This window comes from Nicotiana sylvestris, chromosome 9 (genome assembly GCF_000393655.2).
Source record: "Nicotiana sylvestris chromosome 9, ASM39365v2, whole genome shotgun sequence".
Taxonomy (NCBI): domain Eukaryota; kingdom Viridiplantae; phylum Streptophyta; class Magnoliopsida; order Solanales; family Solanaceae; genus Nicotiana; species Nicotiana sylvestris.
In genome coordinates, this window is record NC_091065.1 from 90105103 (window position 1) to 90123957 (window position 18855).

Below are 18855 nucleotides of genomic sequence, written 5' to 3' on the forward strand. Positions count from 1 at the left end.
AAGTTCAGTACTAAGTGTCCTTAACTTTTGAACTTGGAATTCAAAGTTAAGGACCATGTGTCCTTTAGTTTTAAACTTGAAACTTGAAGTTCAGGACCAAGTGTCCTTAACTTTTCAACATGAAACTATAAGTTAAAGACTGTCTGTCCTTAACTTTTTAACTTGAAACTTGAAGTTAAGGACCAAGTGTCCTTAACTTTTGAACTCCAAATTTGAAGTTCAGGACCTATTGTCCTTAACTTTTCAACTTGTAACTTTAAGTTAATGACTGCTTGTCCTTAACTTTTTTACTTGAAACTTGAAGTTAAGGACCAAGTCCCTCCAATTAACTGTAAGTCCTAATCTTTATTTCTTTTTCCTTCTTTGTAGTGTGATAATGGAAGGAGATTGTGTGTTCGAGTTTGATGTTTGGCGTAATTTTATGATCTTTTGGAAAGGAGATTTACAGTATAAGGAAACAATCAAAATTTTTTTGTCAATTAGGCAGTGGAAGAAGTTGAGGGATGGTATTGAAGAGTTGTTTGAAGCCGAATAAGAATGAGAATGAGAAAGAGAAAGACAAAGATAAAGACAAGGATAGCTACACTATACTTGGCTTTCCTTTTGCCTTTTGTGTTTGGATTATGGAAATAATTCCTATTTTTCAGGAAAAATAATTTGTGAACTTCCAAGAATCTGGTTATCCTCGGATGTTATGTTATTCGGAAATGAAATCTCCACAGTATGATTCTCTGTGTAAAAAATACTTCCATAATGAAAATGCAAGTTAATCTAATTACTAGCTATTTTTTTGTTTATTTGTTTTAGTTCTGAAAACTTATGTTTATTTTTTGTTATATTATAGTTGTATAAGTTGATCGAGGTGTCACCATTTATTCCTGTTGAAGAAGATACAGAGCCTATTAGTGTGGAAGAGTCAATTTCTCAAGATCAAAGCTCAATGTCTTCTTCCACACAATTTGATGAAGCTATGCTTAAGGAAATTGTTAAAGTAGGTTTTCTGCCTTTGAATAACATTAGTTTTTTATTTGATTATTTTTTGCTTATGAGACTTTTTTGTTTTTATGTTTTTTGATTAAGAGATTATCAGAAAGTTTTAAGAAGGATCTGCAAGCTGAAGTTACTAGAATAAATCAGAAAATAGTTGTATCAGAAAAAAGAGATTGAGAATGAAATCATGGTAATATCATTAATTTTAGTTAGTCTAAGTTCAGGACTTTGTGTCCTTAATTTTTGAACTTAAAACTATAAGTTAAAGACTGCATGTCCTTAACTTTTGAACTTAATACTTGAAGTTTAGGACACAGTCCTTAACTTTTGAACTTAATACTTGAAGTTTAGGACCAAGTGTCCTTAACTTTTGAACTTAAAACTATAAGTTAAGGACTGCCTGTCCTTAACTTTTGAACTTAAAACTTGAAGTTTAGGACCAAGTGTCCTTAACTTTTGAACTTACAACTTGAAGTTTAGGACCAAGTGTCCTGAATTTTTCAACTTGAAACTTGAAGTGCAGGACAAAGTGTCCTTAACTTTTTAACTTGGAATCATAGTTAAGGACTGCATGTCCTTAACTTTTGAACTTGTTACTCTAAGTTAAGGACTGCCTGTCCTTAACTTCTTTACTTGTAACTTAAAGTTTAGGACTAGCTGTCCTTAACTTTCTAACTTAGTTTCTTTCTCAGGATTTAAAGAAAAGTCTAGGATCAAAGCTTGATACTTTGTTGAAGATTTATGTAAAACCTGATGAAAAGAACATAGAGAGAGAATCTAGTGTTCCAATTACTAAAGATGGAGTTGATGATCACTGCCGTGGTACAGAGCCTACTGTTACAATTAACAAAGATGCAGGTGGTGATGAACATGATGATATGGATGTGCATGTAGAAGTTCAGTATGAAAGCGATTTTAGAGATGCACATCTAGATGATGAAATCGAGAATGTCACTGATATTGGGAAAGGTTAGATATAGATTGTAAGCACGTGATTTTTGCCATATGAAAGAATTACTCCCAAAAAATTCAAAATAAAACGATTTTTCCTTGGTGTGCAATTTTGAGAATTTTTGTGACATTTTTGGATAATTATTTGTATTTGTCTGTGCATCTATAAAATCATCCAACATATGTTGAATCAACAATGACCCAAAGGCCGCTGTTTAGGCAAAGTCAGCCTTCCGGCGTCCCGTGCCAGGAACATTCGGCTATGTCTTGACCAAAACAGCCTCACCCAACTTCTTTATGATGAAATTAAAATTTGACATATATATATATATATATTTTTTTGCTATTTTTTTGCAAAAGGGGAGGTTGGACCCGATGAGGGTTGCCTACGTATCTCACATCCGGTGAGAATCAAACCCGCGTAGTTCGGGACATCATGAATAAAGTAAATAAACTTTTATTTATTTATTATTATTTATTTTTTTGAAGGAAAGACTTGTAAAGAAGAAATGGAGCATTTTTTCAAAGAAGGATTTCTAAAGATTTTTTTTTTTGAATTTTGAAAGAGAAACTTCTAAAGAAGGAAGAAAATATTTTTGGAATTTTACTTTCAATGAAAGAAATGCTTCTAAAAAATATTTTTGAATTTTGACTTTTCTTTTCAATTTTGAAAGAAGAATGAAAATATTTTCGGATTTTTTGGAAGAAATTAAAAGAAAATATTTTTTTTAAAACAATTAAAAAAGACTTTAAACCGGGTCGACCCGGTCCATAACCCAAATACCCAACACCCCCTATCTTACACAAAACAAAACAAAAAACCAAAAAACCCTAAAAAACAAAAACCATCCGCCACCCCCTTTCTTCTTCTCCAAAAGCTTCCCCAAGCCCCCTCCAATGGCTGCCCTAGCCAACCATGGCTGCTCACCTTCACACACGCGCACAACCCCTCCATCGACCACCCTTCGCTAGTCGTCGAACAACCCATCGTCAACGAGCAACCACGAACAATCCCAGCTCGCCGCTGCGACTCCTACTTCTTCTACTTCACCATTGTTGCTTCTGCCTTCTGCTTTATCTTCACCTGATAATTCTCCTCTATCACAAAAATAGCCGAATGTTCCTGGCACGGGACGCCGGAAGGCTGACTTTGCCTAAACATCGGCCTTTGGGTCAAGCTTCTCCTTTAATTTGAATTTTTTTCATTGAAATTTATATTCAATAGCGTAATACATATAAACTTTTTTGTGATTACAAATATTTGTAGAATCTATTGGTGGAGTGAAGTTCAAGATGTAGGAGAATATCAAAACCAGGAAAATCCAAAAGAGACAAGAGTAACAGAAAAAATTTGTAAATGTGGATTGCAATCTCAGGAGGATTTAGAAAGTCCATTGAGAATAAGTGTCAGTGAGATTGTATGCAAATGCTTAGAAGGAACATATGATCTGTTTACACCTCTGTCATATAAAGAGAAATTTGGAGTTCAAACTTGTGCCAATCAAGGTTAGATAAAATTTTCATTATATATTGAATGTTAGTTTTAGTGAATTATTAGAATGGGTATTAATTGCAAATGTTACAGAATCTTTTGAAGCTGCAAGGGAAGAAGCTGAAGTGGAGTATCAAGAGAAAAGTGGAGTACAATCTCAAGACGTATAAAATACTGAAGGAACAAGCAAAAGTGAGATTGTTTCCAAATGCATAGATGGAACATGTGATCTCTCTACACCTCCCTCTCTTACCGACAATATTGGAACCCAAGAAAATGCTAGTGAAGATAATGATTTAATTGGGATGATCTTGACTATTAGAAACGGTTAGACAGTGTTTTTTTTTAATTTTATACATGTTTGTTTTAATCAAAGATTAGTAACAAGTACTAATTGTGTTAGCTCTTATAAATATTTTGCAGAATCTTGTGAACTTGCAACTGAAGAACATGGAGAACAATTGCAAGATAAAGAAAATATGCAGTTGGAAGATAAAGAAAATGATGCAAGCAATATGTTAGCTGAATTGTCTGTTGAAAAAACACAAGAAGGCAGTGTGAACAAGACATGTATTGATTGTATCCTAAATATTATATTCATAATTAAAATTTTGTCTCTTCATTTGATGACTTGCAATAAACTAATATATATATATATATATATATATATATATATATATATGTATATATATATAGTGTTGCCTGCAGAGGAAAACAATGATGAAGATCTTAACCAATATACGAGGAAAAGAAAGAGAAATAGTATTGGTTATGATGGTCCGTCATTTTCTATTCTTACTCCTACTCCTCCAAGTACACAAATGAGCATTGATGGGGGTTTGTCTATGGAGATTGAAGGAAATGTTGAAGAAGAGCTTGGTCGAGGTAAAAGGAACAAGAAGCTTAGTTGACAATTGAAATCTCCTTTTGACCAGGAAAGAGATATAGGAACATCGATGGCAGACAATTAAAATACTCCTAAGAGTTCAGGCTGGATAAAATCAACATATACTTGTAGTATATTTTTCATTATGCCACAGATGATGCAAAATTATTGAAGAAATTCATTGTATGGTTGCACAAGGAGAAAAGGAGAGGACGCAAAAAAGAGTAAGTCCCTTAATGTATTTCAGTATTAATATTGAAATTGCTAAAGTTAAGTTTCCTTAACTTCTGTCATTGTAAGTCTAAATTTAGGACCAAATGTCCTTAACTTTTGAATTTGAAAATCAAAGTTAAGGAGCAAATGTCCTTATCTTTTGAACTTGTAAGTCAAAGTTCAGGACCATGTGTCCTTAACTTTCAAACCTGTAATTCAAAGTTAAGGACTGCATGTCCTTAACTTTTGAACCTGCAAGTCAAACTTAAGGACTCATGTCCTTAACTTTTGAACTTGATACTCAAAGTTAAGGACAAACAGTCCTTGAGTTTTGAACTTTGAACTCAAAGTTAAGGACATGAATCCTTAACTTTTGAACTTGATACTCAAAGTTAAGGACAGACAGTCCTTAAGTTTTGAACTTTGAACTCAAAGTTAAGGACAAAGTGTCCTGAACTTTTAAACTTGTAAGTCTAAGTTCAGGACCATGTTTCCTTAACTTTTGAACTTGAAACTCAAACTTCAGGACCAAGTGTCCTTAGCTTTTGAACCTGTAATTCAAATTTAAGGACTGCCTGTCCTTAATATTTCAACTTAAAAGGCTAAGTTCAGGACTAACTTCTAACTTTGATATTTTCAAAATTTTCAGGGGACAAACTGATATATATGTTGATGATAATGGTATGAAAAAGAATCCATACAAATTGTATCATCAAAAAATCAGTAGCAAAATGTTCTTCCTTGAGCTTTCAGATAGCAGCTTTGTACTTGATGATAAAGTTTGATAATTCGCAAGGCATTTATTTTCTTTATTCTTAATTTATCATTTTTTAATTATTTTATGACTGATGGATTTGTTTTATTTTTTGCCTTTTTATGAAGCATATTGATATTGCCCTATATTATCTGAGAAAGAAGGGATGCTACCACCCTCGCGACCATCCTTTTCGTTGCACAACTACTGATATTCTTTTTGATAACTATATGGTGCTTGTGTATAAAGATTTCAGTAAAGATGCTACTGATGACTTTTGGTGTGCTGGTGATAATCAGTTGTTTGTGACACCATATGTGTGGGGGGACAATCGTAGATGTGGAATTGCTTGGACAGAGGTTGACAAAATCTTTTTTCCATGTCGGCTCCCTTCAGAAGATGATAATGTTGTGACACACTTTCTTTTGGCGGTATTGGACTTGAATTAGAAAAAGATTGATATATGCGATTCCATATATAGTGAGCCATATGAGGCAGGAATGAATCACATGGAAATGTATGCATGCATGATCCCCCACTTGCTAAAGTTCTCACAGTTTGACAAACATCACAAGTCTTTTGGAAATGCCTTCAACAAATTTGATATTCAGTGGCAAAGATCACCACACCAGACTGGATCGTACGTGTTGTTATTTGTTATATTATTTATATGTACTTTAGATTTATTGTTTAATTCACTTCATATCTTACATTTTTCTTAGGATTGATTGTGGTGCATTCCTGATCAAATATGTGGAGTTGTTGATGATTGGAAAGGATGTGGAGAAATTCCAACCTGAAGACATTAAAGACTTTAGAAAAGAACTTGCCGCAAATCTTTGGGCACATGGTGAGTGGAAAAGAAATTCTGGTTATGATACACCACCAGAAAATGTTGGCGATGATTATGAGAGTGAAAATGAAACTTGCTGTCCAAAGGAGTTGTAGTTTAGTTATAAAGAAAGTTAGTTGTGGTTGATCTTTTGTATAAAATTGCTATAAAGAATCCATATGAATTCTGCAAGTTCAGAAAACTTCTGAAATATTCTGTAAATTCCTCAAAAGGCACTTATATTTTGTTTGCGTAGCATAATTTTTTGTCACAGCTATGCAAAATTACAATTTCAGAAGTAATATCAAGGCATCATGTTATTAATTTTTTTGTTTCTCTCAAATGTTGATTTGTCCATTGAGTTTGTTAGTATTAGTTCATGACTAAGTGTATTTGAACTTCAAATTCAAAGTTAAGGACCAAGTGTCCTTAACTTTTGAACTTTGAATACAAAGTTAATGACTGGCTGTCTAGAACTTCTGAACGTGTAATTCAAACTTAAGGACTGTCTGTCCTTAACTTTTGAACCTGCATGTCAAACTTAAGGACCCCTGTCCTTAACTTTTGAACGTATAATTAAAACTTAAGGACTGTCTGTCTATAACTTTTTAACCTGCAAGTTAAACTTAAAGGACTCCTGTCCTTAACTTTTGAACTTGAAGCTCAAAGTTAAGGACAGACAGTCCTTAGCTTTTGAACTTGAAACTCAAAGTTAAGGACAGACAGTCCTTAAGTTTTGAACTTTGAACTATAAGTTAAGGACTGCATGTCCTTAACTTTTGAACTTGAAACTTAAAGTTAAGGACATACAATCCTTAAGTTTTGAACTTTGAACTATAAGTTAAGGGTTGCCTGTCCTTAACTTTTGAACTTTCAACACAAAGTTAAGGACTGCCTATCCTGAACTTTTGAATGTGTAATTCAAACTTAAGGACTGCCTGTCCTTAACTTTTGTAAAGTTAAGAACAGACAGTCCTTAACCTTTGAACTTTGAACTCAAAGTTAAGGACTGTCTGTCCTTAACTTTTGAACGTGTAATTCAAACTTAAGGACTATCTGTCCATAACTTTTTAACCTGCAAGTCAAACTTAAGGACTCCTATACTTAACTTTTGAACTTAAAACTCAAAGTTAAGGACAGACAGTCCTTATGTTTTGAACTTTGAACTATAAGTTAAGGTTTGAACTTTGAACTATAAGTTAAGGACTGTCTGTTCTTAACTTTTGAACCTGTAACTCAAAGTTAAGGACTGTCTATCCTTAACTTTTGAACCTGCAAGTCAAACTTAAGGACTCCTGCCCTTAAATTTTAATCTTTGAACTCAAAAGAAACAAAAAGAAGGTAAGCAGAAAGAAATTTTGAAAATTCAGACATCTGCTCAAATAAGAATAATCTAAATGAATCCAATTTATAGCAAAAACTTAAAAGAGTGATAAACAAAAGTGGATATATCTACTATTCTCTATGCTTTCTTGAAAATGGATGGACTACAGGAGAATATATACAAGATGTTATATTATGACCAATTCTTCTGCAACAACCACATTTTGAATGTTATTTTTGATGACTCGGTAGCTGGAATATGCCTTTTCTTCTGCCTTCTACCTGGCGGCACTTTGAAATCTTGAGGTTTAACAATTTGTGACTTAACACTCTCTGGTACAATCCAAGAATCAGTATGTCCTACAGGATGTATTTGTCTTTCATATGTTTTCAGCCAAGATTCCTTTAAGTACCAGTGCAAACAAAAGTTAGACTTCTTGATGTTTCTCTTCTTGATAGCTGCAATTGCATGTATGCATGGTAATTCATCAAATTGAAACTGAAAACAATCACATGTTCTTTTATTTAAGTCCTCCAAGAAAGTTATTCCTTCTTCTTCAACTCTAGAACGCCATGAATCAACAGGGAAGACCTTCAATGTTGAAAAATTATAAGTTAGTACATTATATTAAATTATATTAAAATCATAAGCTAAACATAGAACATAATACTTACATTCAAAGTAAATGCTAAATCTATTTTCTTCTTCAATTCCTCCTCTACCCAACAAGAAATATCATAAAAAGTTCCTTCTGCTTCATTTCTTCTTTCATAAAACCAACTTTGTAGCTTCACTTGAATGAAATCTATCATTCTTAATATAGGCAGCTCCCTTGCTTCTAATAGGACAGAATTCATTGACTCAACTATGTTTTTTGTGAGCATGTCATATCTTCATCGTGGACTACAAGAACGTACCCACCTTTCTGGTGGTTCTTCCATCAAGTAGTCATAAGTCTTCTTATCTACTTTTACTATATCTGACATGTATAAGTCAAATTCTTTGCGCCTGTATACTCTTGCAGCACTTTGGAAAAGTTTTATGAGCTCACTTTTCACCTTCCTTCGCTTTAGGTTCTGCTCCAAATGATAGATGCAAATCCCATGATGGCTTTCAGGATATACCTTTGTAATGCCATATGCAATAGCTTGATGCCTGTCTGATAAAAAAATTAAATTCTCACGGCTCCCAATTGCATTGCGAAGCTGACTAAAGTACCACTCATATGAATTGTTATTTTCAGATTCTGCTATTCCAAAGGCTAGTGGGAAATTTTGGTTATTTGCATCCTTTGAAACTGAAATCATTAAAACACCACGGAATTTTGACTTCAAAAAAGTTGCATCAATAGCAATGACTGGTCTACAATGATTTCAACCAGATATTGATGATCCATATGCAAAAAACATATAAAGAAACCTGAAAATACAATATAAAACAAGGTTAATAGAAGTTACTGACAGGTAGTTCTGAACTTCAGATTATAAGGTTAAAAGTTAAGGACAGTCAGTCCTTAACTTAGAGTTTCAAGTTATAAAGTTAAGGACATGCAGTCCTTAACTTTGAGTTCAAAGTTCAAAACTTAAGAACATACAGTCCTTAACTTTGACTTACAAGTTCAAAAGTTAAGGACAACCAGTCCTGAACTTCTGGTTACAAGCTCAAAAGTTAACTGGTTAAAGACAACATGTCCTAAATTTTATAAAACAGACTAATAAACTTTTTTTGATTGTTTATCTGTTGTTGTCGTCTATCTTTATGTTAGTATATGTTCCCGAGTTTTTACTTCTCATCATATACAAGTATGAAGACAATAATTCATAATTCTCTTCGGGAGTTCCTCTTATTAAAGCGGAGGCAAGTTGAATAGCACGCCACGCCTTGTGATATCCAATGTCTAATCCATGAAATTTTTGCATCTCTGCCATGACAAAAGCTGGTGTAACTTCAAACCTTGGGTTTCGAAGATTGTCAATAATGTAACCACTAATCAACTTTGAAGTTGCATGCCTTTGATCAGCTTTCATAGTGTTAACAGAGCAGTCATGCTTTTTCTCAATCTTTCCTATCTTGAACAGTGTTGAATCTTTAATTCTGAAAGTACGCACACACCAACCACACCTATCATCATTGCATTTCAACGAATATCTTGTTGAGCTTGATCTAACAACCTTGAATTCAAAATGTCTTTTAATTGCTATGTTCGAAAAATAGTTAATTATACTCTTCTTTTTGTCAAATACTGATCCCACTTTTATTTCATCCAACGAAGCATTTTCTCTTAATATCATAGTTGGGGATTCTTTTTGTTTCAGATTTGATCTTCGTCTAGTTAGTTGAGTAGAGGTTTTTTCAGCAACTTCTTCGATTACCGGTGCACTTTCCAAGACTTGAATACCCAAAGCTTGTTCGTTGTCAATCTCTATAATGCTTTGTCCTTCTACTTGAATAGAATCAAATGTTTGAAGCACCTCTTCAGTTATTGGTTGAGCTTCAACCATATCTATTTCCATTATCTGTTGGCATTTGTTTTGATTGTCATGTTGAGTTTCTTTGTTGACATGTGTTTGAAACACCTCTTCAGTTATTGCTTGAGCTTCAACCATATCTATTTCCATTATTTGTTGGCATTTGTTTTGATTTTCATGTTGAGTTTCTGTGTTTATATGTTCGTTGCTTGTTGATCCAAAAACTCTTTCCGAAATATCAACAATGAAACGACAGCCCTTGAAGAGTGAATGAGTTTTTAGTAACTCTATACATGTGTGAAGATCTAAATCTTTGGATACAAGCATTCCCTTGCTTGTTCCAAGGTTGATATCAAACCATATCACTGCTTCAAACTTGTATCTATCCAATTCAATAACTTCAAAGATCTGTTTAATGAAATCTTCAAACCGAATTGCCTCAGGTACTAGGACAAGCTTTGTTTGATGATCAAGATATTTATAGTCTTCAGTCCATCTACCATTAAAAGCAACTATAATGCATATTGTTTCCATCCTGCAAGTCAAGAGAATGGGAAACTTAGGATATATTTTATAATGCAATCCTTGTATAATTAAGAACAGGTACTGTAAGTTCAAGACCAAGTTAAGGACCAAGTGTCCTTAACATTTGAACTTGAAATTCAAAGTTAAGGACTGCCTATCCTTAACTTTTGAACCTGTAATTCAAACTTAAGGACTGCCTATCCTTAACTTTTGAATCTGCAAGTCAAACTTAAGGACTCTTGTCCTTATCTTTTGAACTTGAAACCCAAAGTTAAAGACTACCTGTCCTTAACTTTTTAACTTATAACTGTAAGTTAAGGACCAGCTCTCCTTAAATATTGAATGTTTCAACTTGAAACTCAAACTTCAGGACCTAGTGTCCTCAACTTTTTCAAAATAATTTGCAAAACTATGACAGTATGTCCTTAATATACAAAAGAACAACAACAAAATTAAGGACATTGTGTCCTTAACTTTTTCAATTCAATTTGCAAAATCAGGACACTATGTCCTTAATATTATTTGCTTAATTTTTATAGAATTATCACAGGACGCGATGTCCTTAACTTTATCAATCCAGAAATTCAAAAAAAAAAAAATCAAATTTCTACTTACTGCATAAAAAGCAATAGAAATTGGAAAAAGTATAACTATGTCGAAATAAAAATCAATAGAAACACATAAAAGTATAACTTACTGTAAATCTATGTCGATTTTTGGATAAGAATGTTGAATTCTATAGTTTGAAATCGGAAGAGAATCTTCTGCAATTTTGACGATCGCGTAGAAATCTTCTATAGTTTAGCGCTGCTGATGCTGATCGCGTAGGTATAAGTTATAGCAAAAAGGTATTTTCATCCAGTCAGGTATAAGTTTATTAAACCAGTGGCTAAAACTAAAGACATGTAAAATACTGGCTTTAAAATAAAGACAGGTGCTGTTAGTGGCTATTTATACACATCTCGCTCTTTTTCTCTCTATTTTTCGTCAACCCGTCCCTCTTTTTTAGCATCAATAGACAACACCGTCTCTTTCACACTTTTGTTAGTGCATACTGACACACAAAAAAAAATCCCATTCAAACTACTACTTCTTAGACGCGTACAAGTACAACATATCTCTGGACCATTTTAAGGATAAGAATCAAAGTAGAAAACTTAAAAAAGAGTACTCATTCTTTGTATTTGGTATTGTTTTCTTTCATTTAATAATTTTACTCATTGAGATCTAAAAATCAGTAGGAGGAGGAAAAGAAATCTACCATGTGATAAATAAAAGCATGTTTGACGATTGAATTCTTAGTAATTATCAGGAGTCCATTAAATCCGATGGATATGCCCGTGATATAATCAGATAAAAATAATTATTATAAATCTGTTCCATTCAGAAAATAAAGAGCATATATCAAGGAGAGAAAATTGGATAAAAACATATATTCTGGCATTGAATACACAATTAAACATGCATCAATTCAATTGCTTGCACCAAGTCCATATCAACCGTGAATCCTAATCTAGTTTATACAACTAAAAGTATTAATGAGAAAAAAATTATTTAGTTTATACAATTATAACGAGTATAAATTTCTGTATGTTGTTACCTAAACCCTAAACAAAGAGTCACTGTGTGAGATACCTGAAGTTGTTTAGGGATAAAAGCATATGTAGAGATTCATTCACAGTTTTCATGTGAAGATGTCGTAGTTAATTAATCATTCCATTTAAGGTCAATATTTGAAGGGCTTTAGCCATATGATGATGAGGTAATCCTCATTGCTCTAAATCATTAATAAGATGCTTTTATGCTTCTAAACTTAATATAAAAATAGTTGTTCGATGGTTTAAATAATGGGATTGACAACAGAAAATGAGAATTTTGTCAACCGGTTAAAATAATGAAGAAGGTTCATTACTTGACTTTTGTATTTACTATATTACTTCTTCAAGACTTAAGTTTCATTTTCCTTCTTCCACATGCAGAATAAACTGATATGTAGCCTCATCCTTATTTTAATTGGCCATCAATATCAAAATTTAACTAGGTACAATATGTTGTGTAGGGTTTATCATATGATTGAGTTCGATGACAAATGAAGGCATCTAATTGAGCTTTCGATATATCTAACTTGGACCTTAAGTAGCTTAATGTTAGCCCCTTGACAAAGGTCCTCGATAGATGTGGGTTGTGACAAGGATTTTCATGATGGCCTTGGAACACAACCTGAAAAATTGGGCAACATCATGACCGGCTGCTCGGCATGACGGACTATGCGGGGTTGACAAACGCACCTTGAATGGAAGCAAGGCACATTTTACTTGGACGTGCGGGTTAACAAAATGATGTCAAGGCAAAGCCACGTCTAAGCAGGGGCAAAGGCATGACATGACAATGCAAGGCAATGCGGGACAAGCAATGACAATTGATGCGGGCAGATTTGATCAAGTTGGGGGCGACTTGACATAAGTGGGCAGCTGTGGTAATGAACGTGTGTGGCTAAGTCAGTGGGCGGTGAGCTGTGGCCATGACATTGGGGAGGTGCAGTGTCAAAGGGCAAGGCTGGACGCAATGCTAGCCTTGGGCATGAAGCAACTGGGCAAAATAGGCACATGTTATGCACATGCAGCAGTTGAAAAATGTGTGTAAGGCACATCAGATGCAGTTGGCGGTTTCAACCACTTTCAAAATATGGCTGATCATGGGCTAAAAGTGTGGGCACATTTTTGTACTTTTCTTAACTTGTTTTCCCATCAGTTGGGGCTTGCCAACTGATTATATTAGCCTGCCTTTTAAATATGTGCCTAGGTTGTCCTAAACAAGGCAGAAAATTAGAGTCTTGTGGCAGAAATTAGCCAATTTTATCTAAGTCATTTCCTAAGGGTGGGAAAATTGTTTTGGGGCAGGGAATTAGGGAATTCTTTGTCTTAGCCATAGGGTTGGCTATTGTGTTCTTATATTTACATATTAATACAAGTTGGGAAGAAATTCCTGTATCGTGTGTGCCTTTGTTTACTGTTTTTGCTGCCTAAATCTTTCTAAGTTCAAAACGTTCCTAAAATAAAACTAAGTGTTGGAAAGGCTGAAGTCAAGGCTGGGCTTGACTGCCGCACGGAGGTGAACCTGGGGCAGAATTCGAGTGACATAAATCACTCATGTGACAACTGGTATCAGAGCATGGCTGGATCGGGGCGAAGACACAACGTTCAGTGGCTGAATTTTGTGAAGAATGGCTGGTGGCAACGCAGAACTGAGGGAAAAGATTGTTGCATTAAAGGCACTCATCGGAACTATTGACGGGGATCAATTTCTAACTATCGTGAATTGTCTCGCCTATCTTGGGGCCGAGATGAACAGGATGAGCCAGGAGTGCACAGATCTGAAAACAGAAATGGGTTGCTGCGTCGTGCTATTGGCAATGAAGAAGCACAGCGTGGGGCAGATCGTACCAAAGTCAAAATTTCGGAGCCTAAAGAGTTTAACGGCACAAGGAGTGCCGAGAAACTCGAAAATTTCCCGTGGGATATGGAGCAGTATTTTCAGGCTGCCAAAGTGCGAGATGAAGATAAGGTCACCATTACGACTATGTACTTGGTGGACGATGCAAAGCTTTGGTGGCGGACGCGTGTGACAGATGATGTAAGTGCTGGTAGGCCGAAGATTGACTCTTGGGAAGGGCTGAAGAAAGAGTTGAAGGATCAATTCTTTCCTAGCAATGCGGGCTGTATTGCTAGAGTTCATTTGAAGAAGTTGAAACAAACTGGAACGGTCAGGGATTATGTCAAAGATTTCAGTTCTTTGATGCTGGATATAAACAACATGTCTGAGGAAGACAAGTTGTACAATTTACTTTACGGGTTGCAGTCGTGGGCGCAGGTGGAACTTCGAAGACAGAATGTGAAAGACCTTCCTAGTGCCATCGCTGTTGCGGATGCGTTGGGTGATTTTCGGTTGGGACAATATGGTTCTGATTTCTCTACTACTTCAAAGTGCAAAAACGGGAACAAGGACAAGGCAAAAGAGTGGAGGAAAAACGGAAACGACAAGGGTAATGCTGTTGAGGGCAATGACAATGGAAAGGAAAAACAATGTGCTGGACCTTCGACAAACAAGGGACAAAACAACAAGTTTGATGGCTGTTTTATTTGCAAAGGACCACACATGGCGAGGGACTGTCCAAAAATTGAATGTCTTTCAGCTTTGTTTACTGAAGAAAAAAGTGAAGATGAGCCAAACGAGGAAGAACATGAGCATGCAACATCATATTTAGGGCCTATGGTGGTGCTGAAATATGCGGAAACTGCTTTGCCGAGGACGACGAATTCTTCTAGAGGGTGTGGTTTGTTAGCCCCTTGACAAAGGTCCTCGGTAAGTGTGGGTTGTGACAAGGATTTTCATGATGGCCTTGGCACACAATCTGAAAATTGGGCAACATCATGATGGGCTGCTCGGCATGACGGGCTAGGCGGGGTTGACAAACGCACCTTGAACGGAAGCAAGGCGCATTTTACTTGGATGTGCAGGTTGGCAAAATGATGGCAAGGTAAAGCCATGTCTAAGCAGGACAAAGACATAGCAAGGTAATACGGGACAAGCAATGACAATTGATGCGGGCATATTTGATCAAGTTGGGGGCGACTTGACATAAACGGGCAGCTGTGGCAATGAACGTGTGTGGCTAAGTCAGTGGGCGGCGAGTTGTGGCCATAACATTGGGGAGGAGCAGTGTCAAAGGGCAAGCCTGGGCGCAATGCCAGACTTGGGCACGAAGCAGCTGGGCAAAACAGGCACATGCTGTGCATAGGCAGCAATTGAAAAACGTCTGCAAGGCACATGAGAGGCAGTTGGCGGTTTCAACCACTTCCAAAATATGGCTGATCATGGGCTAAAAGTGTGGGCACATTTTTGTACTTGTCTTAACTTGTTTGCCCATTAGTTGGGGCTTGTGAACTGATTATATTAGCCTGACTTATAAATATGTGCCTAGGTTGTCCTAAACAAGGCAGAAAATTAGAGTCTTGTGGCAGAAAATAGCTAATTTCGTCTAAGTCATTTCCTAAGGGTGGGAAAATTGTTTTGGGGCAGGGAATTAGGAATTCTTTGTCTTAGCCATAGGGTTGGCTATTGTGTTCTTGTATTCACATATTAATACGAGTTGTGAAGAAATTCCTGTATATCGTGTGTGCCTTTGTTTACTTTTTTTGCTGCCTAAATCTTTCTAAGTTCAAAACGTCCCTAAAATAAAACTAAGTGTTGGAAAGACTGAAGTCAAGGCTGGGATTGACTGCCGCACGGAGGTGAACCTCGGGCAGAATTCAAGTGACATAAATCACCCCTGTGACACTTAACATAGTGAAAATAGCACCGAATAGTCGTTTTTGGCTGGACAATCAAAAAATACCCACAATCTTAGCTAAAACACGAAAAGTTCCAGCATAATATGATGGATTATGGAGTTCGTGCGTATAAACTTCCTGCATATTATGTTGGAACTCCACCACATTATGAAATTCTATCATATTATGCTGGAATCTCATATATATCAAATTCGAACACCAACATATTATGCTGAAATTTTCCGGATTTTTAAGGGTATTTTGTTCAGATTTTATCTTTACATGAAAAAATAGCTAAATTTCGATTATTTTTAAAACTGTGGCTATTGTCAATTACATTAGGCTATTTCTGATTTTTTTCACCTTAACGCACTGTAGCCTTCCATAACACTTGGCCCATTATTGACTACTTACTCAATAATTAATCAAAATAGCCGCTCCAAACTATTTAAACTCAAAAATAGGTGGCGGATATTTTTGAGTTAGTCATCGAAATAATGAGCCAAGTGTTATGGAAGGCTACAGTCTGTTAAGGTGGAAAAAAAGTAAACATTTAATCTGATCTGTTATTTGTGTAAAGATCCTAAAAAAAAAGTGTTTCTTTCGAACTATCTCGAAATGATAAAAATTAGAAAAAACAAAAAGAAAGGTGGAACTAAAGTCAACCTATAGACTCGGTAATGTCGTCAAGGCGCACCCTACGTTTCCTCATATGAAAACTATATTTATATATAGAGCTCGATTTGAATGTGGATATAAATATAGCCTAGCTATATATTCCCCGTTCACTTTTACTTGTCCACTATACTAAATTAAAAGAAAGATAATTTTTTATTTTCAGTTTTATCTTTATCATTAATAGCTCATTTTCAAAATTATTTTCCAAGACTTTTTAAAATGCTATCATTATTAGGGGTTATATGGTAACATACATACTACAATTATTATTTCTTAATAGGCGTGACGGAGGAGTTAGTTGCTTAGTTTTAGACGTAGTCCAGTTCAAACTTCAAACTAGTTGTCACAAAGACTAGCAGGTTGCGCCTCTTGGAAGTGAAGCATCATGGGTGCACATGCGGTGTGGGGTTTGGGACGAAAGGAACACAACCACATGATAAATGGGCCACGGACTGACCCAAACCCAAACCCAAACCCATACCCATACCTACAGACAAGAAACTATTGCTATTCTTCTTCTAAAGTCTTACAAGTCCAAAAAACTCAATTACACGTGTGGCAAGGCCCACATCTCCCTATCACCAATTAATTCGTCACACGTGTGTACCATCTCTCATTTTAGTTTCCTTCACAACTGACACTAGTTGTATGAGACATCTTTTTGTCTCATAATTTTGTGAACCCAAAAGTGTAAGATTTGAGGTCCACAAATCTGTGAGAGAAAAAGAAACATCACACAACTAATATAAATTGTGTGAGACACACAATAAAACTTCTCTCCCCTTCCTATTCCTTTGAATCTTATATGGAGCTCTCTCCTCCCCATGCCATGTATTTATTACTCAAAGCCATTACCCTTTATCCTTTTGCAACCCTTCTCGATCCAAGAGACGTATATATATAATTATTTTTTTAAATAGATGTGGTGTGTGGATTAGTTTGTGCTCATTTTAGTTAATTTTACGAAATATGTATTGTTATTTCTTACCAACACAAGTATTGAATAACTCTATTGAAGTATTTTATCAAAAATACTTGATTCGAAGACTTAAGGTTTCTCCTATGCGAAAGCGGACATGCAACAACCACGGAATCCTCACCAGACAGATGATGAATTCCTTTGTTCACAGCCTATACTACATTTGTGTAAGATGCAGGGAATCTAACCCTAATCAATGTTTGTTTCTTATAAGAAACGTTAGGAAAAACTTTTTTTTCCTACACTCATAATGACGTATTTATAGGTTATAAGTCGGGTTGTGAGTTATCTAACACCACTTATGGGTGGATCCGACTCAATAATATATTCCAACATAGTTTTACCGAGATTAGATTATATAACGTTTCAATTCAACGAATAAGAATGTATTGACACGATTTTCAAAGTTCAAACTCTATTTACATATATAAGAAATTAAAAAGTTTAAATCAAGTGGATAATGCTTTGAAAACCGAACAGGATTATTTAGGACCAAAAGAAGAAAAGGGAACTAAGCAGTAACGAAATTTCACTATCGATCAGTGCCTGCAAAAAGTTAAAAATGTGTTAGTGAAATTAATTAATGGAGTGGACCCTTTTTGTCGGATGTCCCCTTCTTAGCTAAATTGCATTGCAAACATGAGTATCCATTGGGTCCTTTGGTTCACGTCATTGCATACCATATACAGCTTATAAGTTAGGGCAAAGCATATCCTATTTGTCAAAATGCGATCTGTTTTTCTTCAATTCTTTATTTAGATATTTTGTAATTTGGTTTATCTTTCTATATTTTTAGTTGTTCTCCCCGTTTGAATTAACTTAGCTGCCAAAATACAAAGGCTTAACTCACCTCATCTGTTTGCACTTAAAAAACCTATAGTATATAAAGCTGCTTGGACTTTAAGAAACCTATAGCATAAAGCTTTGCTAGAAATGAGAATGTCATCTTTGTGATTTAATTGTTTAATTTCCCCTCTAATTTTCTTTATTTCCCAATTCACAAAAGTTGCGCTAGTTTTCCGATATTCTTTATTATTACAAGTTTAAGTTGTCTGTTTCTAAACATTCGTTCAAATACTATATAAGTACAATATGCATTTCTTTGTCAACAAATGAAACTGCAATATTTAAGAATGAAAACTACATGTATGCTTGTAGAAAAGGACATATCAACCCCAGATTACTCTAAAAATAACAAATGCGTATACCCAAAAGAAAAAGAAGAAAAAGATAAGAGATGTACTGAAAATTAGTTGTGTCATTTGGAGTTACATAGGGATCGTGTAAAGTATTTTTACACTGTCAATATATTTTAATTGATTGTAATAGTTGTTTACTACCAAATACCAATTACATATTTTGTATGTCACTTAGCGTTAACATACCTTGATAGTGAAAAACTTAATATCAGTACAGAAATTAAACTCATGTCA

At 35.1% G+C, this 18855-nt stretch overlaps 1 protein-coding gene across 1 annotated transcript; it reads right to left on the bottom strand.

Moving 5' to 3' along the window:
- Positions 1–7634: 7634 nt before the first annotated feature.
- Positions 7635–8299, bottom strand: LOC138877898 (uncharacterized). Its single transcript, XM_070157543.1, has 2 exons — positions 8117–8299; positions 7635–8033 (listed from the first exon to the last, which is right to left on the bottom strand). The coding sequence occupies exons 1-2, from the start codon at positions 8297–8299 to the stop codon at positions 7635–7637; spliced, it is 582 nt and encodes a 193-aa protein (XP_070013644.1).
- Positions 8300–18855: the final 10556 nt, after the last annotated feature.